General features: G+C 38.2%; 1 protein-coding gene across 2 annotated transcripts in view; it reads right to left on the reverse strand.

Moving 5' to 3' along the window:
* Kifap3 (kinesin associated protein 3) overlaps positions 1 to 23,033 on the reverse strand; it is a 137,168-nt gene that overhangs the window by 74,968 nt on the left and 39,167 nt on the right. For both annotated transcript variants that reach the window (XM_057770387.1, XM_057770388.1), the window contains exon 11: positions 917 to 1,017. In XM_057770387.1, the coding sequence (XP_057626370.1) occupies positions 917 to 1,017 (101 nt within the window). The remainder of the gene's footprint in view (positions 1 to 916; positions 1,018 to 23,033) is intronic.

Below are 23,033 nucleotides of genomic sequence, written 5' to 3' on the forward strand. Positions count from 1 at the left end.
ACACCCAGGCCTAGTTCTATGTTTCCAAAATTTCTTTTGAATTTTTTATTTATTATGCATATGATGCTCTGTTGGCATGTACAGGCCAGAAGAGGATGATGTGAGCCACCATGTGGTTGGTGGGAACTGAACTCAAAACCTCTGGAAGAGCAGCCAGTGCTTTTAACCTCTGAGACATCTCTCCAGCCCCCTTGTACGTTATGAAAATAATAATATATTAAGTTATACCACATAAAACATTTTCATACGTGGAGTTACTGAATAAATCGAGTATAATATTAAGAAGTATTTTAAGGAATAGAAGATCTAAGAGACAACAGTGAAAATACTGACATTTCCTTTAAAAAAGATTTAGTGTTTTGTCCTTTTAATTAGGTCTTTGAGGATTTTGTACAATGTGTTTTAATCATAATCACCCACTTCCCCCAACTCCTCTCAGGCCCACACCCCTTCCCTAGCCACATAACTTTGTGTTCCCTTTATTTTCATTCCTCAACTCCAATTGTGCTGCTCACTTGTTCTTCAATGCATGACCTTCTAGAGGAATATAGTAGACTATTGGGGCAACATTTCCAAAAAAAAAAAAAAAGTGGCTCTCTTCCAGCAGCTATCAATTGCTAGTGGATCCCTGGCTAGGAACAGGACTTCATCTCTACCTTACCTCTCTGTAATGAGATCTGGTCTGGTTTAAATTGTACAGGGCTGTGTATACTGTCATGGCTGTGAGCTCATACGTACACCTGCTCTGCTTGGCCTGCAGGACACTTCCCCAAAGTCACCCACTGCGTCTGACTCCTAGTCCTCTCACCCCGTTTCCACAACGGTCCCTGAGTCTTGAGGAGTGGGGATTCAATACAGAGGTCCAATTTAGGGATGAGCGTATTTCTTAAATGCCTTTCTCACTTAAGCCTCTTACCTGTGGTATGCAGTCAGTATATGCAAACATTGATTTAAAGCGGTCATCCATGCTTATATGGTAAAGCACACACATTGCTATTTGTTTGTAGTTTTCATTGCCTAATCACACAAAAAAAATCATGGTTATAATGAAAGATGCCATATATGTATATATACCATACTCAAGTTAGTAAAGTTATATATAAAAAACTTTTAAACTGCTAAATCAAATATTTATATAACCTTGATCAGGAAAAATTTGGAGATCCTTATTTCAAATCTGAATATTTAATCACACTTATATTAACTGGGCAGTATAAAGACAGATGTCCATTTTACATGATATAATTTTGGGAAAAATAATTCAATTTCTAGAAATTTACTGTCCCCAGTAGCCTAGAATAAAACAGATTGGGTCATTAGTCTCCCCTCTCTTACAAATGAATAAAAATACAAGATTAATTCGGTTGATTTGCAGTCACTAGGTAAAAGATACTGTAAACAAGTATATTTGAGTTCTAAGTATTAAAGCCTGGATCATCAGTGAATTGCTGAAACAAGTAGAATAACATCAGTTTAATCACGAACTGCTAAGATCACAAATTCATTACAGTCTGGGGAATGTCCCTGGAGTTCTGAGGTAATAATATTCTGGGCTAGGGATTTCACTCAGTGTAGAAAGGTTGCCCAGCATGTATAAATGACTTAGTCTGATTCCAAGATTAGCATGTATAACAAGGTAATAATAGCAATAGTGACTAACAGTAATCACGCATTAAGTTCTAGCATGCAAAAGAACCATACTTTAGACAGATGGCACAGCACTGAACCTCCCTTCAGAATAGTCTTCAGTTGACCTTACCATCAGTCACATGAGGAACCTCAAGCTTAGAGAAAGTAAATACTGATCATATAGCCTTGGAAACGTTGGGCAGAGATTTAAAACAGGCCTGTCTGCCTTCAAAATCTCTTCCCAGTTATAATAGTTTTAAACATTTTTATATCATAGGGAGGAAAATTTTTACCACATAAGGTATTATCAGGTGCCAAGAACTTTAAACACTATTAGATGATCAAATAAAGTTATTTCTCAAGTAGTATTCTTTTAAATTGAGAAAACACATCTTGTAAAACTGGTTGTTTTTTAGCAACTGTGACAAGGGTCATATTATTTCCAACTCTTCCAGGAAGCCATGGCAGGAAGATCACAAATTCAATTCCTGGCCTACATAGTTAGTTCAAGGCCAGCCTGAAAATTTAGTAAAACCTTGTTCAATTTAAACAAACAAACATTAAAAAAAAAAGTAGGCCCAAAAGTGTAGTCCCTTGGTAGAATGCCTGATTAGCATATGTACAAGCCCCAGTCCAATTTCTAGTTATGCCCAAACAATTTATACCAGCAAGAAAAATAACTCCAAAACCAGATTAATATATATTACGTGCTTTAAATATGAAAAGACGAGTAAATATTTTTACCTTGAATAAGACTATGAGTTAATAATCCAACTGCTTAGAACAGAATGTATGTGGGAAAAAAAGTATTTTATACCTGAAATATTTATTTTTTCTTTATAACATTATAAGAAGTTGAAATCTGACTGTAGGAGAAAGTGCAATTTGTGTTGCTGTTTTCAGACAGGGTTTTTTTGTAGCCAAGGGTGTCCAGGCTGTCATGTCATGTCATGTCACAGAGATCCACCTGGCCCTCTCTCCCAGTGCTGGGATTAAAGGCACACGCTACCACACCCAGCTAGTTTGGATTATTCTAAGGTAAATTTCGGATCTCTTATTGGAAAGTGAGAATAGTTGAAGACCTTGAAAGACGAGTGGTATGGATAAAGAACAGCATCTTAAAGGTACAGTTAGGAAACAGTAATGGAGGAGGAAGTAGTATTTAAAATCTTAAGATGTTTAGCTCTTAAGGTCCAAATGAGGAGCAGAAGGAGGGAGAACATGAGCAAGGAAGTCAGGACCATGAGGGGTGCACCCACCCACTGTGACAATGGAACTGATCTATTTATTGGGAGCCCACCAAGGCCAGCTGGACTGGGACTGAATAAGCATGGGTTGAAACCAGACTCTCTGAACATGGCAGACAATGAAGGCTGAGGAGAAGCCAAGGACAATGGCACTAGGTTTCGATCCTAATACATGAACTGGCTTTGTGGGAGCTTAGCCTGTTTGGATGCTCACCTTCCTGGACCTAGATAGAAGTGCGAGGACCTGATCTTCCCGCAGGGCAGGGAATTTGGACTGCTCTTCAGTATTGAGAGGGAGGGGGAATGGAGTGGGGGGAGGAGAAAAGGAGTGGGGATGGGGGGGAGTGGGGGGAGGGGGCAATATGTGGGAGGAGGGGGAGGGAAATGGGAAACGGGGAGGAGGCAGAAATTTTAATTAAAAAAGAATAAAATAAAAAAAAATAAAATCTTAAGATGGAGGTCAGTAATCTAATGGCTATACAAAATATAGTATTTATAACTACTATTTATTTGAGAGCATGAATTATATTTGGAGAGAAGTATGGTGTAAAATTTGTGACATTCTTCCAAATAATATAAAAGCAGGCATTTCTGATGCCAGCAATTTGAGACCACAGCAATCTATAATTCATAGAATCGTATTTTATATTTTGGCATTTAATGATGCTTACCTGCCACAGAAAATGTTTACATGGGTTTTATGGTATATATGTGCAAAGTAAACCCATTTTAAATCCTGTTTCCTCCAAAGGCAAGTATCCTAGCCCAATGGACTGAGCAATTACAGCATCTTTTAAACTAGACACCAGGGAAACTCTCATACTCTGTAAAGGCAACCATCTCTTGGTTTTCCAGTTACTTTCTACAAGAAACATGGGCCAGATGGTATAATTTTCTCATCAGGATTCTTGAGATGTAAACTCCACCTAACCTGGTACAGCCCTTCTATGCACATGGCAGGTCTTCCAAACAGACACTCCTTTAAGAGTTATTTATAGCAATTTTCCCTAATAGCATCACAAGCAAAAACAGGCTTCTAGCTATTGGTATGTTGGTGTGATGTTCAGGGCTCTGCGAATTTTGAGCACAGCAGAGGACAGATGGAATATTTTGAGAAGTATATCTTAATAACTGGATGTGAATTAGCCAAATCTGTTCAAGTAATAAGAGTGGGTTTGAAAAAAAATAGCCCAGGTATTATGATTCCTATGGTATTTATGGCTATAAACATGAATCATGACGAGCTCACTGGCTATTAAATGCAGAGGATATAAGCACTTTGATTGGATTTCCTCAGAAATTCACTGTTAACTAGCTGGGTCATTATCTGAATGCATTACTGAGTTATCTTAGTATTTGAGCAGCCAGTCTCCCCCAAACTGTTCACTCCTAGCTGAACAGTGTTGATACCTCAACAAACAGGTCATTAACTCCAGTAACTGGTTTTGTGGGAATTGTTGCACTTACAAAGTATAGTCGAGAATTTATAAGAAGCATTGCCGCCCCCCCCCCCAACCTTCTTTTTAAAGAAATTTACAGCTGTAGCTCAGCTGGAGCAGCTGAGTCAGAAGAAAATAAGTTTTCTGGGCCACACTCACAATTGATTTTCTGCCAACTAAAGAGAAAAACACATGCTGATCAGTTTTGAGTTTTAAAATGTCTTCATTTGTTTATTGCTGAAGTGATTAGTAGAAACACTACTCAGTCACTAATCTTGTAAGACACTGGAGATTTTCCACTCACAGATGACTCAGGCAGAAATGTGAGCTTTGAACATTAGAATACAAACCCAAATGTCTGCTCTTGTGACAGACCCAGTTCTACACCGCAGAAGAGAGTGAGAATACACATTATGAGCCATGTTATTAGCCAGATTCTCATTTCCTTCTATACCCCATGTCATCTTTGTTCAAAGCAGAACACTCCAAGCAAAGAAAAATAGGAACAGAAGCACATACAGCACAGCAATAGGTGATATTTTATCCTGAAAATGCCCTATGAATATAGCATGCTGAAACTGTCTAAGATTAATACAGCATTAGGGCTCTTAATGCCTATTAACAATATAGCATAAAGTAAATATCACAGGCTAACAACCTCTCAGAAATTATCTGCAGTAATTATTGAATACATTTATCTTCTATATCAAAATATACTAAAATACATTTAAGATTATCATGAAAAATTATTTTCTGGTGTTACGGATGGAATCTAGGACCTCAGGCATGCTGGATAAGCACTTTACCAATGAATCACATCTTTATATTTCCATAAAATTTACTTTTAATTTATTACAGTAAATATATAAAGATTAAGTAGACTTGGTTTAAATTGGAATTTGGACAAACTAATTTTTAAAACTGCAACTCTACTGGCTGCTCCTTTATTTTACAATAGACTTATTGACAGCAGATGTGTAAGGGATTGGACAGATACAACACAATAATTTTCAAACGAGTTAAGTGGGAAAAGCAAAAACATCTCTATGGTCCAATGATCAGTATGAAAGCCCAGCAAGAGTTTTGTGGTCAAACTGTTGTATTCAGTTACTTATCACAATGAGAAGCAAAACTGAAAATCTATCATTAAACTAAACACTAATTTAATTATACATTAATGACTGTTTCAAGTACTCTAATATTCAAATCTGATAATTTTTCATTTTTAAAATATGTTCAACTAGTTATTTTCAACAGGTCTTCAATAAGTTCATTGCCTTGTTTATAAATTTTAATTGTGTACTTCCCCTCTCCAGGTGGATGACTATACGATTTTCTTTGGGTTCACTTTCTTATTTAGCTTCTCTAGGATCACAAATTATATGCTCAATGTCCTTTATTTATGGCTAGAAACCGATTATGAGTGAGTACATCCCATGTTCCTCTTTTTGGGTCTGGGATACCTCACTCAGGATAGTGTTTTCTATTTCCATCCATTCCTGAGAATACTATAGCAACTTGTTTGTAATAAACCTTACAATATGGCCGACTTCAGATATAAATGACATAGACCAAAATAAAGCCCTTAACAAGGACTGATTTCCAGCTCAGAGTCCACACTACCCACTTAATGTGCTTTGGCCAAATTTCACCATGTAGGATGGAGACACCCCAGGCAATATTCACACACACAGTATTAGAACCAGCTGCTGATAGAAGAATCTTAGGAAAAAAGGCCTCTCGATTTAATTGGGAAAACAGGAGGAAGCATAAATTTTACTGCCATTAATAACTTCAAGCATCGTGATATGGTTCTACCCCAGCCTGAAGGGGACATGTGCTTTTTGTTAAAGTGTTTGCCACATCTGACCTCTATTGGTTGCTCACTTGATCAGGTAAGAAAATATAGGTTTATTTACAGGATAAATGAGGCCTATTAAAATTGAACAATGCAGTAGTCTATGAGGAGCTAGGTTCTGAAACAGATGTGTGAAATTCCCTAACAGTTTGGTAATAATAATAAGGCAAACCTAAGTTACTCTTTTTTCTTTCTAAATTGCCTTTAATTTTCTTAAAGAAAAATATCATAAAAGCAAACTAGTCTCAAATAACTAGGTTGGAAAAACATTAATCTGACCATTTCCGGTTTTTAATAAGCCTAAAAGGTCACTCCCAAGGCACTGGTGCTCTTTCACAAAATAGACAAGTTTCATTCATTCATTTATGAAGTTGTTGACAAATTAAAAATTAATTCACCAACACACACAGCACACACACACACACACACACACACACAAATTTAACCTGGTGAGAGAACGTCAAAAATGGTTGGAACATAACTTTGCCAGCTTTCTTTAAGGCATATATATGAGAGAATGAACATAAGAAATAACTTTTAGTGTCTATGTGGTCAATGTTTACACCATAACAGTACCTTCTGGTGATCTCCAACAATAAGGGGAATCAGGATTGTGTAAACCAGAATAGTCAAACATCTATCACTTAACTCTTGACCTGGATTAACTCCCTTCATGCTGATGAAATTTTTCTACAAACCAAGAAAATGCTGTGAATCCCAGAACATTAAACACAATCCAGGAAAAATAAACCAGGCAGTGTTATCACCCTCAAACCCAGGTTTGAGTCTGCTCATAGAGCGAGAACCACTGTATCAGTTAAGACCCCTAATAATGTCTGCCCATGAAGACTACATCTGATACCACTCTTACTGACACTGTGCAGTAGGCTCAACAGAAGCTTTGGAACCTAGGACCCAATAAAGTTAGTTCATGCACAAACCAACCAAATAACTACCTAGTTACACTTTAAACTTTGAAAAACCAAGGTTTGTGCAGACAGAAATTTGATTCAAGACTTAAATTTTGAAGAAAAAGAGAGGGATAAAAACAGTCATTTTTCTGGGTGCCTGTAATGCAACAATTAGAGGTCTGTGGTAGGAGGCCAAGTCTAGGCAGAAAGCAAGACCCGATCTTAACAAAGGAAGAAGGGAAGGGAGGGAGGAAAGAAGAAAATAAAACACAGAGACAAAACATACATATGTATGCAAAATAGATTAAAAGCTTCATGCAAATAGCATTGAGTGCCACACCTGAACCAGAGACAGTGCAGCCCTGATGATTAAATGAGAAAATGTTTGAGTTAATTTTTTTAAGTTAACTTACCTATAGGTTCATAAATATGTGAAAATGCTTAATAAATGCTAGTCTCAAATTACATAAAATATGAATCAAATTATTCACTTTTAAGAGAAATATTCTAATTTTGGCTTATAAATGAGTTAATGGCTATCCCGGGCATTCGATAAGCACTGTAACTTCTAAATAATTATTCTTATATTTATTTATTTATTTATTTATTTATTTATTTATTTATTTATTTATTTTGGTTTTTCGAGATAGGGTTTCTCTGTGGCTTTGGAGCCTGTCCTGGAACTAGCTCTTGTAGACCAGGCTGGTCTCGAACTCACAGAGATCCGCCTACCTCTGCCTCCCAAGTGCTGGGATTAAAGGCGTGCGCCACCACTGCCCGGCTTCTTATATTTATTTTTAACTATGTGTCTCTGTGGGGTTATACACAGAAAAGTGCAGGTGCCCCAGAGCCAGAGGCATCTGTTCCCTGGGAGCTGGTGTTATGAGCATATGTGAGCCACCTGACATGGGACTAGGAATGGAACTTGGGTTCTTTGCAAGAACAGTATGTGCTCTTAACCCCTGCCCCACTTTTGAGTTCTTTTAAAGAACATTTTGCTACCCAGGCAGGTGGTGCACGCCTTTAATACCAGCACTGGAGAGGCAGAGGCAGGGGATCTCTGTAAGTTTGAGGCTGGCCTGGTCTACAGAGCTAGTTCCAGGACAACCAACACTACACAAAGAAACGCTGTCTCAGACGGATCTCTGTGAATTCAAGGCCAGCCTGGTCTACAGGACAAGTTCCAGAGCAGGCTCCAAAGCTGCATTACTTAGACACTGGACAAAATTTTATGTACTTATGTGTAGAGTATATTGAAACTTTGATTAATTCATTTGTGAGTTATAGTTTTGGTGATTAATATAAGATTTTTCAAATAAAAGATTATACAATTTGGAAATAAAAATGATTTTTACTTTAAAGAAGCTAGAGAAACCCTGTCTTGAAAGACAAAAAAAAAAAAACAACAACCAAACACCCTATTTCAAAAAAACCAATGAGAGTTAAAAAGAGAGAGAAAGAGAAAAAGAGAAGATGAGAGAGAGTTACTTGTGGGGATTGAGCCATGATTTTATTTTCTTTCCAATGTGTTAGAAACCAATATTTGAGTAAAATATAATAAAAAGAAAAAATTTAAAAGATATACAATACAAAAATAAATGTAAAATATTGTTACTACATTTAGGCCACAATATTTTATTTAGTCAAACTGTTGGATATGTAGTTTCAATTTCTGGGCTTACTCATTAAAGACTGGTAATAGATTAAAAGACTAATAAATAGATTAAATTGTTCAGTGGACCACACTTGGAATATAACTCCTGTCCTAATGAATAACAATTCATTAATGGAAGTTATGTGAGTGAAATCAAGGTACTATCCTAATGATAACTAAAGAAGGCAGATGATGGAAAATGGTTTTGGTTCTACCATATCTCACTGGGCTATCAGTATCCCATTCTCTTTCTTCATCTTTATCACAATGAACATGTGTGAGGCTTTCTAGTTACAGAATTAATAGAAAGCAATACTCACACCAGATACTCTGAAAAAGCTTTTGGGATAGGTCCTACTTTGCTTTCCATTTTCTAAATAAGACAAAAGGTTGAGCGAAGAACAACAGATTGACCCAATATCAGTCAATAAAGGGCAAAGGGAAAGTGAGTGCATGTCTCTTATTTATTTATTTATTTATTAAAGATTTCTGCCTCCTCCCCGCCACCGCCTCCCATTCCCCTCCCCCTCATCAGCTCAAAGAGCAATCAGGGTTCCCTGACCTGTGGGAAGTCCAAGGACCACCCACCTCCAGCCAGGTCTAGTAAGGTGAGCATCCAAACTGCCTAGGCTCCCACAAAGCCAGTACGTGCAGTAGGATCAAAACCCAGTGCCATTGTTCTTGAGTTCTCAGCAGTCCTCACTGTCCACTATGTTCAGCGAATCCGGTTTTATCCCATGCTTTTTCAGACCCAGGCCAGTTGGCCTTGGTGAGTTCCCGATAGAACATCCCCATTGTCTCCATGTGTGGGTGCACCCCTCGCGGTCCTGAGTTCCTTGCTTGTGTTCTCTCTCCTTCTTCTCCTGATTTGGACCTTGAGATTTCAGTCCGGTGCTCCAATGTGGGTCTCTGTCTCTGTCTCCTTTCTTCACCTGATGAAGGTTAATATTCAGGAGGATGCCAATATGTTTTTCTTTCGGTTCACCTTCTTATTTAGCTTTTCTAGGATCATGAATTATAGGCTCAATGTCCTTTATTTATTGTTAGAAACCAAATATGAGTGAGTACATCCCATGTTCCTCTTTTTGGGTCTAGCTTACCTCACTCAGGATAGTGTTTTCTATTTCCGACCATTTGTATGATAGGTCATCTCTTGGGTATATTCCCAAGAGTGGTATTGCTGGGTCCAGGGGTAGGTTGATCCCTAATTTCCTGAGAAACCGCCACACTGCTTTCCAAAGTGGTTGCACAAGTTTGCATTCCCACCAGCAATGGATGAGTGTACCCCTTTCTCCACAACCTCTCCAGCAAAGGCTATCATTGGTGTTTTTTACTTTAGCCATTCTGACAAGTGTAAGATGGTATCTTAAAGTTGTCTTGATTTGCATTTCCCTGATCGCTAAGGAAGTTGAGCATGACCTTAAGTGTCTTTTGGCCATTTGAACTTCTTCTGTTGAAAAGTCTCTGTTCAGCTCAGTGCCCCATTTTATAATTGGACTGATTAACCTTTTACGGTCTAATTTCTTGAGTTCTTTGTATATTTTGGATATCAGACCTTTGTCAGTTGCGGGGTTGGTGAAGATCTTCTCCCAGTCAGTGGGTTGCCTTTCTGTCTTAGAGACAGTGTCCTTTGCTTTACAGAAGCTTCTCAGTCTCAGGAGGTCCCATTTATTCAATGATGTCCTTAGTGTTTGTGCTGCTGGGGTTATACGTAGGAAGTGTTCTCCTGTGCCCATGTGTTGTAGAGTACTTCCCACTTTCTCTTCTATCAGGTTCAGTGTGTTTGGACTGATATTGAGGTCTTTAATCCATTTGGACTTGAGTTTTGTGCATGGTGATATATATGGATCTATTTTCATTCTTCTACAGATTGACATCCAGTTTTGCCAGCACAATTTGTTGAAGATGCTCTCTTTTTTCCATTGTATACTTTTAGCTCCTTTATCAAAAATCAGGTGTTCATAAGTTTGTGGGTTAAAGTCCGGGTCTTCTATTCGATTCCATTGGTCGACTTCTCTGTTTTTATGCCAGTACCAAGCTGTTTTCAATACTGTAGCTCTGTAATAAAGTTTGAAGTCAGGGATGGTAATGCCTCCAGACGATCCTTTATTGTATAAGATTGTTTTGGCTATCCTGGGTTTTTTTTTTTTCCATATAAAGTTGATTATTGCCTTCTCCAGATCTGTGAAGAATTTTGATGGGGATTGCATTGAATCTATAGATTGCTTTTGGTAGAATTGCCATTTTTACTATATTGATCCTTTCAATCCAAGAGCAAGGGAGATCCTTCCATTTTCTGGTGTCTTCTTCAATTTTTTTCTTCAAAGACTTAAAGTTCTTGTCAAATAGATCTTTCACTTCCTTGGTCAGAGTTACCCCAAGATATTTTATGCTATTTGTGGCTATCGTGAAAGGTGATGTTTCTCTGATTTCCCTCTCTGCTTCCTTATCCTTAGTGTATTGGAAGGCAACTGACTTTTTGGAATTGATCTTGTATCCTGCCACATTACTAAATGTGTTTATCAGCTGTAGGAGTTCTTTGGTAGAGTTTTTGGGGTCTCTTATGTATACTATCATATCATCTGCAAATAATGAAAGCTTAACTTCTTCCTTTCCAATACAAATCCTTTTGATTCCCTTATGTTGTCTTACTGCTATTGCTAGAACTTCAAGCACTATATTGAAGAGGTATGGAGAGAGTGGACATCCTTGTCGTGTTCCTGATTTTAGTGGGATGGCTTTGAGTTTTTCTCCGTTTAATTTAATGTTAGCTGTCGGCTTGCTGTAAATAGCTTTTATTATATTTAGGTATGCCCCTTGTATCCCTAATCTCTCCAAGACCTTTATCATAAAGGGGTGTTGAATTTTGTTGAATGCTTTTTCAGCATCTAATGAAATGATCATATGGTTTTTTTTTCTTTCAGTTTATTTATATGATGGATTACATTGATAGATTTGCGTACGTTGAAACAGCCCTGCATCTCTGGGATGAAGCCTACTTGATCATAATGAATAATTTTTCTAATGTGTTCTTGAATTTGGTTTGCCAGTATTTTATTGAGTATTTTTGCATCGATGTTCATGAGTGAGATAGGCCTGTAATTCTCTTTCTTGGTTGGGTCTTCGTGTGGTTTTGGTATCAGAGTAACTGTAGCTTCATAATAGGAATTTGGCAATGACTCTTCTGTTTCTATATTGTGAAATACATTAAGGAGTATAGGTATTAGCTCTTCTTGGAAGTTCTGGTAGAATTCTGCATTGAAACCATCTGGTCCTGGGCTTTTTTTGGAAGGGAGATTTTTGATATCAGTTTCTAATTCTTTGCCACTAACAGGTCTATTTAGATCATTCACCTGGTCTTGGTTTAGTTTTGGTATATGGTACTTATCTAAAAAAATGTCCATTTCTTTTGCATTTTCCAGTTTTGTGGCTTACAGGCTTTTGTAGTAAGATCTAATGATTCTCTGAATTTCCTCTGTGTCTGTGGTTATGTCCCCCCTTTTCATTTCTGATCTTATTTATTTGCGTGTTCTCTCTCTGTCGTTTAATTAGTTTGGATAGGGGTTTGTCGATCTTTTTGATTTTCTCCAAGAACCAACTCTTTGTTTCACTGATTCTTTGGACTGTTTTCTGTGTTTCTATTTTGTTTATTTCCGCCCTCAGTTTGATTATTTCCAGTCTTCTACTCCTCCTGGGCGTGTCTGTTTCTTTTTTTTCTAGAGCTTTCAGGTGTACTGTTAAGTCCCCAATGTATGCTTTCTCCATTTTCTTTAAGTGGGCACTTAGTGCTATGAACTTTCCTCTTAGCACTGCTTTCATCGGTTCCATAGGTTTGAGTATGTTGTCTCTTTATTTTCATTAAATTCAAGGAAGACTTTAATTTCTTTCTTAATTTCTTCCTTGACCCAGGTGTGGTTCAGTAGTTGAATGTTCAGTTTCCATGAGTTTGTTGGCTTTCTAGGGGTAGCATTGTTGTTGCCTTCTAACTTTAATCTGTGGTGATCTGATAAGACACTGGTGGACACTGATATTTTTTTGTATCTGTGGAGGTTTCCTTTGTTACCGAGTATGTGGTCAATTTTTGAGAAGGTTCCATGAGCTGCAGAGAAGAAGGTATATTCTTTCCTATTTGGGTGGAGTGTTCTATAGATGTCTGTTAAGTCCATTTGCTTCATTACTTCCAACAATTCTCTTAATTCTCTATTAGGTTTCTGTCTGATTGACCTGTCCATTGGTGAGAGAGGTGTGTCGAAGTCTCCTACTACTAGTGTGTGTGGTTTGATGTCTGCCTTGAGTTCTAGTAATATTTCTTTTACATAAGTGAGTGCTTTTATATTAGGGGCATAGATATTCAGGATTGAGACTTCATCCTGATGAATTGTTCCGTTATGAGTATAAAGTGTCCATCTTGATCTCTTCTGATTGATTTTAGTTTGAAGTCAGTTTTGTTAGAAATTAGTATGGCCACACCTGCTTTTTTCTTAGGACCATTTGCTTGAAAAACCTTTTCCCAACCCTTTACTCTGAGTAGATGCCTGTCTTTGTGGTTGGGATGTGTTTCTTGCAAACAGCAGAATGTTGGATCCTGTTTTTGTATCCAATCTCTTAGCCTGTGCCTTTTTATAGGTGAATTGAGACCATTAATATTAAGTGATATTAATGACCAGTGGTTGTTTACTCTGGTTATTCTTATTGCTTTTGGTAGTAGAGTTTGTGTGTCTCCCTTCTTTGAGTTGTGCTGGTGAAGGGTCGTTAGATGCCCGGGTTATTGTAGGCAGTGTTGGCAATGTTGGATTCCTTGGGTTGTGATTTTCCTTCTATTACTTTCTATAGGGCTGGATTTGTGGCTACGTATTGTTTAAATTTGTTCTTATCCTGGAATGTCCTGTTTTCTCCATTGATAGTGAATGATAGTTTGGCTGGGTATAGTAGTTTGGGTTTGCATCCATGGTCTCTTAGTTTCTGCAGTACCTCTATCCAGGACCTTCTGGCTTTCATGGTTTCCATAGAGAAGTCAGGTGTAAGTCTGATCGGTTTACCTTTATAAATTACTTGCCCTTTTTCCTTTGCTGCTCTTAATATTCTCTTTAACCTGTATATTTTGTGTTTTGATTACTATATAGCGAGGGGATTTTTTTTTGATCCAGTTTGTTTGGTGTTCTGTATGCTTCTTGAATATTCAAAGGAATATCTTTCTTTATGTTGGGAAAGTTTTCTTCCATAATTTTGTTAAAAATATTTTCTGGGCCTTTGAGCTGTGACTCTTCTCCTTCTTCTATCCCTATTATTCTTAGGTTTGGTCTTTTTATTGTGTCCCATATTTCCTGAATGTTTTGTGATGAGAATTTGTTGGCTTTGCTGTTTTCTTTGATCAGTGTGTTTATTTTCTCTACGGTGTCCTCAGAATCTGAGATTCTTTCTTCTATCTCTTGTATTCTATTGATTATGCTTGTTTCTGTAGTCTCTGCTTGTTGACCTAGATTTTTCATATCCAGCTGGTCCTCAGTTTGTGTTATCTTCCTTGCTTCCATTTCAGTTTTCAATTCTTGAACTGTTTCCATTACCTGTTTGATTGTTTTTTTCTTGGTTTCTCAGGGTATCATTTACGTATTTACTCATTTCTTCAAACTTTTTGTTATACTTCTCATCCATTTCTATAAGGGAGTTTTTTACATGTTGTTTAAGGGACTCTATTGCTTTCAGAAAGTCAATTTTTTCCACTTCTTCTGTGTTAGGGTGTTCAAGTCCTGTTGTAAGATCATTGGGTTCTGGTGTTTTCATGTTGTTTTTCAGATTGTTGGGTGAATTCTTGCCTTGGCGCCTGCCCATCTCCTCCTATCGATGCTATCTAATTGGTCTTTTAAAACAGGATCAGGTTTCCCTGCTGGCCAGGGGCCCCGCTTACAAAATGCCCTCGCTCCGTTTCCTGGCTCCCGCCGCGGGCCAAGATCCCTCTCACCACTCAGAAGGGTCTTCAGGAACAGGAACAGGCTCCCCGTTTGCCAGGGACCTCGCCAATAAAAGGCCTACCACTCTGCAGGCCGGGCCCCCAAAAACCTACTTGATTTAATTGTAGTGGGGCAATCTGCTCTCAGTGTGGGCTTCACTGTTTCATGCTTGGACTATGCTGCATCCGCCGCGTCCGCGCGCCAGTCTCCGCCGTGCGTGTGCGTCTGCCCGCCGGTCTCCGCTGCATAGTGCATGTCTCTCTCTCTTTTTTTTTTTTTTGGTTTTTCGAGACAGGGTTTCTCTGTGGTTTTGGAGCCTGTCCTGGAACTAGCTCTTGTAGACCAGGCTGGTCTCGAACTCACAGAGATCCGCCTGCCTCTGCCTCCCGAGTGCTGGGATTAAAGGTGTGCGCCACCACCGCCCGGCTGCATGTCTCTTGATGTATGTTTCTTTCATCCATTTACCCACCTAACTACACACCAAATACTGACAGCCTATGTTCTAGTCCCTGGGGACACAGAAGTGAGGAAAAGTAATACAACTTTATTTTCATGAAACTTACAGTATTGGAGCCATGATGGGTAGTGGTGGTGGTAATTGTGGTTAGTAGTACAGCAAGAAAACACAAGATAATTATATAAAATATCTAAGAAAGACAGAGAAAAATAAAGCAAGAGCAAAGTGACATCAGGCTTAAAAGTTTAAAAATGTCATTAAAATTAACCAGATACTGAAGCATGACAGAGACAAGACAATAGGCCCATGCAAAAATAGTAGGAACTGACATTTCAGGTAAAAGGACCAAGAACCAGTAAAGGAAGAAAGCTTCTTGTTGTGTTCAAACAACAGCCAAGAAGTCGATGAGGCATCAGCAGAAGGGAGAAAGAAAGCACTAGGGGATGCAACAAAAGAAGTGAGGAGACAATATTCAACACAAACATCTCGGAGGACATTTAATGGGCTCTGACACTTTGAGATGTGTAAAATTATTGGAGGTTTCTGTTAATTTCTTTTTTAGATTTCTATTTCTTGTTTTATGTGTGTGACTGTTTTACCTGCTTTTATGTATGTGCACCATGTGTGTCTGGCACTTGTGAGGTCAGAAAAGTGTGCTGAGTTTCTTGGAACTGGAATTACAAACAGTTGTAAGCCACTATGAGGGTGCAGAGAACTGAACTTCAGTCCCTTGCAAGAGCAACAGATGGTCTTATGAGCCCTGCCTCTCTCCAGTCCCCAGTGGTGGGTTCTGAGTAGAGAAGATTTTAACTTGGTCAACAGGATCACTCTGCATGCTGTGTTAACAGACTATAGGACAAGAGAGGAAACACAAGGACCGGTGAGAATGTTATTACTATGTTAAACCAGGAGAGAGTGTTGTGTCTGGGACCAGGGTCGTAGTGGTTCTATTCTGAAAACAGAGTAGTCAGTTTGGATGCAGAGAGGGAGAAAATAAAGGACTCAAGGACAAATGCCCCAGTTTGGTCATATTTAACTAGAAAGATGAAGTAACATTTGCCGAAATGAAGAAAGATTGGAAATACTGAGTTTTATTCACAGGTTGGGTAGAGATCATGAACTTAATTGTGAACTCAGTAAGCCTTTAGTGCTAACAAAACTTATAAATTATGACAATAGGAGTCAAGACATGAGAGAGGAGGCTAGTACCATGTATTATTTTACTAATATTCAGGGTCATCCTTACAGGCAGAGTATTTAGATGGAATGGACAAGTTACCAGAGGAATAAAACAGCTAGAAAATAAAGTCCAGGGTAAAAACTGAGACACATTCTAATGTGTAGAATGTGTACAGACTGGGAGAAGAGGTGGAAGAAGGAGACCGAACGTGACTGGGAACCTAGGTCGCAGGAAAAGACTTAAAGGTACCAGCCGTATCCTGGAAAACAAATGATGACAATTCCAGGAGGGGGCAACTGCAGAAATGCTGTTCAATAGTCTAGGAGCGTGTGTGTGTGGGAGGTTGTAGGAGGAGAGAAGCGGGGAGGGGCAGGAGGAGTGAGGTACAACCAGCTTCCTGCATCTGCCTTTCCCAATCTCATGGATGAGCCAGCCAGTGAGTCCCCTGCCCTGTCCTGTCCCTTTCACTCCAGACATGTGCTCAGGAGGGGATTGTTGATGACGAGGTGGAGGAGTAGAATTCTCACCTAGTAGTATGTTAGTCATCCAGAATTTACTGTGCTTAGGACCTCCTGTCTCTTTCAATTCCATACACACCAAATAAATTGAGAAAGCACGGATAGATAATAAGGCAGGTGATCTAACAATGTCTAAATGTAAAATGTCTGGGTCAAAATCAGAGGGTTTGTGACCTTACCTACATACAAATATAAAATTATTAGTAAGAACATGGGGACATAAAAGAATAAATAAGCAAATAAATAAATGTAATAACAAACCCATCAAAATCTAAGAAAACCCACACACATAAAAACCTAGAAAATATATTCAGGCAAAACTCAAACATGTCTTTTTAGTAAGATTTGAACTGCTAATCTGAAACTCGTGCATGACTCTACGGGATCACGAGCATGACATGAGCAGTGACAGCTGTAAAGCCAAGCTCCAGAGCACCAGTTTCCCAGTGTGGTCGTCACAAGACTCCGTAAGAAGGACTCAAAATCACATCATTCTAATGAAACCTCTAATGCAGTACTTTCCTACTTCATTACGAAAGTTTTTAATTTTTCATTTTTATAGGTTTAAAGCTGATTTAAATAATATATGATACCAGAGAAGAGTCTGAGGGAAATATTAGAGTTAGCTGTGTGTGATGAGGCTGAATGAATCTAAAAAGATGTGCAAAATGCAAAACAGGGCCACTCTTCTCACTACTGAGGACATGTGTGAAAATAAAATTAAGTTAACAGGTGACAGGTTTATTTATTTTCACAAATGCAAAGATTCACTTGTTTAAGATAAGACTTGTATATTTGTGTAAGTTTTTTAAACTTAAATTTAACTTCGTTTGGAAATGAAGTTAACATTTTAAAAGCTGATGTTAGAACATTGCTCAATTTCAAAGGTATGCCAAAGCACCAATAAAGCTATAACTTTACAGAACAGTGCACTCTGCCAAGGTGTGGTTATTACTATTATGAAATGCAAACTTCTGACGCTGTATCAGGAGGTGGCCGTGCTTTTTCACAAAAACCAATGTCATGATCAGCTAGCCTCTTCAAATAGTCAAGTTTAGTCAGGTATCGGGGCTTGTTTCTGTGCTAATGATAGTCTCTGACATATCAGTCTTTAACTTACAAAACTCCTATGCAAAAAGTTACAGAGAATCTCAGCAAATGCTTGCCTGGTACATCAGTAAAACCTTAAGCAATGTTCCCCAGAGCACTGATGAATGAATGGACTGTGACAAGGAATTTCCATGTCACCCCCAAAGCTTGAACACTCTGACAGAAGGAAGCACTCTCGAGACACATCAATGAAAATGTCTTAAGGAGTTTTGACAGATTCTTACGTGAGCCAAAAACAAAAAAAAATCTTCAAACACTTTTAGAAAGTTAACACTACTCAAAGCCAGAAAACATCATGCAAGTAAAGCCAAGCTTTCTAAGTCACTTAGTTTGCATATAATCCCATTCACTGAGAGAACAGCATGAAATCCACCCTCCGAGACGGCCAAGTGAGCAGACCCAGAAGCTCTGCTCAGAGTGTGTAGGGACCACAGAACACGAAGGCTGCTAACTGGCCTGGCTGAGCAGGAATAAACAAAGGGTCCTTATGAAACATCAGTAAATCTGATAGCAGCCAAGAAAAGGAAGACAAAGGGATCTTATTTATATACAAGGTTTTCTATAGAGCCAAACAAAATTTTGTAATGATTTAAGAGTTAATGCCTTCTTTTCTCCACAATTAGGAACAGGACGAAACTATTCAAACAAACCAATTTCAGCAAAGACAGAAAAAAAAAAATCTAATAATTGTTTTTAACATTCCTTATCAATTCTTTTGTGTGTCTTTGATATTAAAAAGGAAAAGCAAAAAAAAAGAAAAAAATTTAACTTAAAATTCCTAAATAAAATAATTTATATGATAAAGTAATATTAAAGTAACTTTTGATTCTATTTAATTTTTGATTTTCTCAGAGACACACATACTAAAAGAGCTGAGGTCTAACACAAATTTCTCCTTTGCCTTTAATAATTATTCAAACTATATGACATTTTAAGTGTTTGTGTTATTTCAGGTCATTTCTCACCTACACTAAAAAGTGTACAGCCTTTAAGGCCAATCTCACAACTGCTGGGGTTGCAGTGCACGAGTCACACACCCAGGAAACAGCACGGTGTGAGCAGGGCTCTAAGACCCATATTCATTGTACTGTAGTTAACAAAATGAAGAAGCATAAATTATGGAGCCCTCAAATAATAAAAAGAAAATGGACTTAAAATTGATAATATTTTTTACTGAAACAGCATAAAAATCACTTCTGGAAACTTCCACTACAAGCATGGCCCTATGAAAGTGTCAAAACAAGGTTTTTCCATTTTCTTTCAATTTCAAGTTCATGGAAATCACTCTTAGGACATGCCAAAACATAACCTAAAATAACTTAGTTTATAAAAAGCCCAACACGTTAAAATTATTTGAAAATAAAAGAAACCTAGGGAACGATCAGACACATTGACAATTTCTGAAGTCTAGAGGAGAACAAGTCTAATTACTTCCCCTGGTTAAACATGTTTTGGAGCTTAACATTACATCAATCAGTGAACATAAAATTAATGAATACAAAATAATTATTATGTAAAAAATAAGTAAAGTATATACTGCATACAGAGGAGATAAATATTGCTTTGTAAATGCTAAATTACATACACCAAATGAAATGTATTTCATACATATACATGCAGGTATAAACAAATGCTTGTATACATATCATATATTCATTTGGGCACTGGATTGCACCAATGTTAAATACAGCTTACTCTGAGTCTAAAGTACCTTTTCAAACCACAGCTTTTGTAACACTATCTTTTTTTTTTTTTTTTTGAGACAGGGTTTCTCTATGTAACCCCAGCTGTACTGAACTGTAGACTAGGCTGGCATCTAACTTACAGAGATCTACCTGCCTCTGTCTCCCTGAGTGCTGGGATTAAAGATGTACGCTACCACTGCCAAGCTAACATTTTCTTACTATACTTTTTACATAAGCTTCATGGCCAAGCATCAAACATGTTAAATATATCACTAAAGATTCCCCTGGGAAGGTTAGTTTATTGAATTAGGAACTGAAGATTCAATTTTCTACACATAAACCAATATGCTAACAAACGTAATATCAGAAAATCAAGTATATGTGAAATGCAATCTTTATGAACAAAGCAGAGAGGGACAATAAGGGAAGCAGGTTTGTTCATTTCAAAATATTACAAGTCCATGCAGAAAGCATCAGAGCATTATTACCAGAATGGAAACCCCCGAGGGTTTTAAATGAATTTGGAATTCATTTAAAAATATACAATTCAAATAAGTTCAGTGGTCAGTTTCCAAAGTCTCAGAAGATTAGAAATAACAAATCATTATATGAGAGGGAAATTGCTGCTATCCACATGCTCCTGGTACAAAAGAAATGAGACATGATGGCCAAGCAGAGGGGTAAGAAAACTATATTAAATGAAAATACACAACATCTTGAAGTCATTCAGAAAGTGAAAACTCTTGAGTATACTAATAATATTTATAGCCTTGTACTAGAAATTATCTTCAGAACTGTACACTTGAATAAAAGATAATGATAGCTATGCATATACAGCATAGCCAGCACCATGAAACTGCTTTTGCTAAAACATACTAACTTCCAACTCAGCCCACAGGGTAACTAAAAGCTGGGTAAGAAGCCTGGTGTTTAAAATTCCACCCCAACCCTGGAGAGCAAAAGAGATCATCCTGTGGAAAGCACTGTACTCCCATGAGGACTTTCTGAGTCACCTCACAGGACAGAAATGAGACAATGATCAACAAGACCACAGCTTGCCCAAGACCGCTTATTAATGTCTATGTTTTCCCCTCCCCTGACGTGGGTCACTGAACTCCACCTCACTCTTCCCAGTGCACTGCACTGACTGCATCCTCTCACTGGTCTCCCCAATCACCCACAGGTCAGCCAGGCAAGTCTTGAGAGCCAGGGCTCTTGCCCTAAAACTCTGCTAACAGCTCCTGATCACGGTCTTTCAGTTCACACTTTCAATTACAACATTACTGCTTTAATAGTACGTGAAAGAAAATGTTTCAGAAAATATAGTCATAATTGACTTTAAGAGACTTGTTACAAACTGAAAGACTATATCCCTCACATACCAGACACTGAAACCTGACCTTCAGGGTGCAGATGTTTCAGGGTGGGACTCATGGGAGGCAAATACATCATTAGGTAGAGTGCTGTCTGGAATGAACCATAACAAGAATGTAGAGCACATCGTGGGTAAAGAGTCCAGCGGCAGTATTCCCACCCACACCACTCATACATGACCTCCCTAAGTGAAGGACACCAGGTGAGAGATCACAGCACTCAGTTTTGGATTAATAATCAAGCAGATACACTGAAGAAAGAAAAAAAGGAAAGTTGCTTGTGTCTCAGTTTCCCCAAATACAAGCAATGCTGTATCCAAGGAAACATCTTCCACTTTTGGAGGAAAGGAAACATCTTCCACTCTAGGCCTTAGAGCAAGACCCTCTCCCATGTGAGCACCATGTGAAATAGCACTGAACAGAGGTCCATGGCTAGTGCCCCTGGCCAGTGGCCTTAAACAGACCCTCTGGACTACGTTTGCTTGTCAGTCAGCAGACTGCTTTCATTGTCCTTGGTTTTACAGAGGATAAATGAAGAGCAGGTCAGTTCTAAGTGAGTGAAATCCAGCATCAGTGGACCCAACAGTCCTTGACTCCAGGCTAATGTCTACAGACAGAGCCTCCAGGCCTGCCTATTGGCATATTGAGACCCAACACTCCAATGAGACAGAACTGCATTCCGGCCATCATCCCCTGCAGCTGGTTACAGAAGTCTCAGGTTGGAGCTTGTTTGCGCTCCCAAGAGGCTCTGGGTCTTGGTGTAATCCAGCATTATGGTGTAGGTGATGAGAAGACTGCCAGCTTCACACCATCTCTAAACCCAGGCATCACAACAGAAAGAATCAAGGTCTACTTGGGAGGAGAAGGAGAAGCAAGGAGATACCACTCTTTCTGCATTTAGGATTGGTCCTTCCATGTTAACTAAGAAAAATCCCGCTGAGCTTGAATGCAGGAAATGAATAAAGATGAACATTTGTGTCTGCCTTAGCCTCAATAAAGGTTTGAAGTGGTAAATTATCCTTTTAGGGCACTCATGCACTCCATCTTAAACAATACATTAGGTTTACACTTGGCTTTGAGTTTGTTTTCTACAGCAGAAACAATGAAGGCACACCAAGTACTGACACACTGTAAACTTGTACTTAGGGTACCACCTAGTGGTGACACAGCAACAGTGAACACAAGTGCAGAGAAACTAGGCATCCTGATTTAGAGGTCTGAACAGATGACAGAGAATGGATTTTATCTAAACGTTAAAAGAATAGGCATTCAGGCTATTTCAACAAACACGAGTAAATTTCAGAGACCTATTTTCTCTCCACATGAGCATAGCATAATAAGGTGCCAGAAATTGAGCAACTGATGTTTAAGAACTCAGAAAACTTAAAACTGCTATTCTCTGACAACTCAAATTCAAGTAAAACACACAGAAAGAAATCAGTAAGAACTTATCAGACAAATGAGAAGAGGGAATAAAGTAACAAAATCCAAGCAAATCCTTGAGCTGGAATCATGCTAAATGATAGGAAAAATGTGACAGAAGGCATCAACACTGGAACAGATCAAAGTTCAGAGACAGGCTATGGGAAAATACAGTCACAGGGGCGAACGAAGGGCTAAGATGAACGGAAGACATTGCAAAAGATGAACTGTTAGGTTACCAGACTGAATTATACTTGAGAAGCCACAGCGGTAGAAAGTTTATTCAAAGACAATAACAGAAAACCTCTAAACTCAGAAACAAATTCAAATAGCTAAATACAGAAAGCTCAAAGGTTACAAGTCAAACTCATAGTTTGGGTTTAAGAGAGAGGAAATATTAAAAAGAGGTAAAATACAATATCAAAAATTCAAAATGCAGGAAGAGTTAGAATGCAAGCATACTGTTTTATTTGAAAATAAGACAGGAATTACAAAGGAAACAAAAACAAAACAAAAAAACCCAAACAAGTTATATAATGGTTATAGGAAATCCGGACACGAAGAATGACATTAAATTTAAACAAATTAAATTCTCCAAGTAA

This window comes from Chionomys nivalis, chromosome 5 (assembly GCF_950005125.1).
Source record: "Chionomys nivalis chromosome 5, mChiNiv1.1, whole genome shotgun sequence".
Taxonomy (NCBI): domain Eukaryota; kingdom Metazoa; phylum Chordata; class Mammalia; order Rodentia; family Cricetidae; genus Chionomys; species Chionomys nivalis.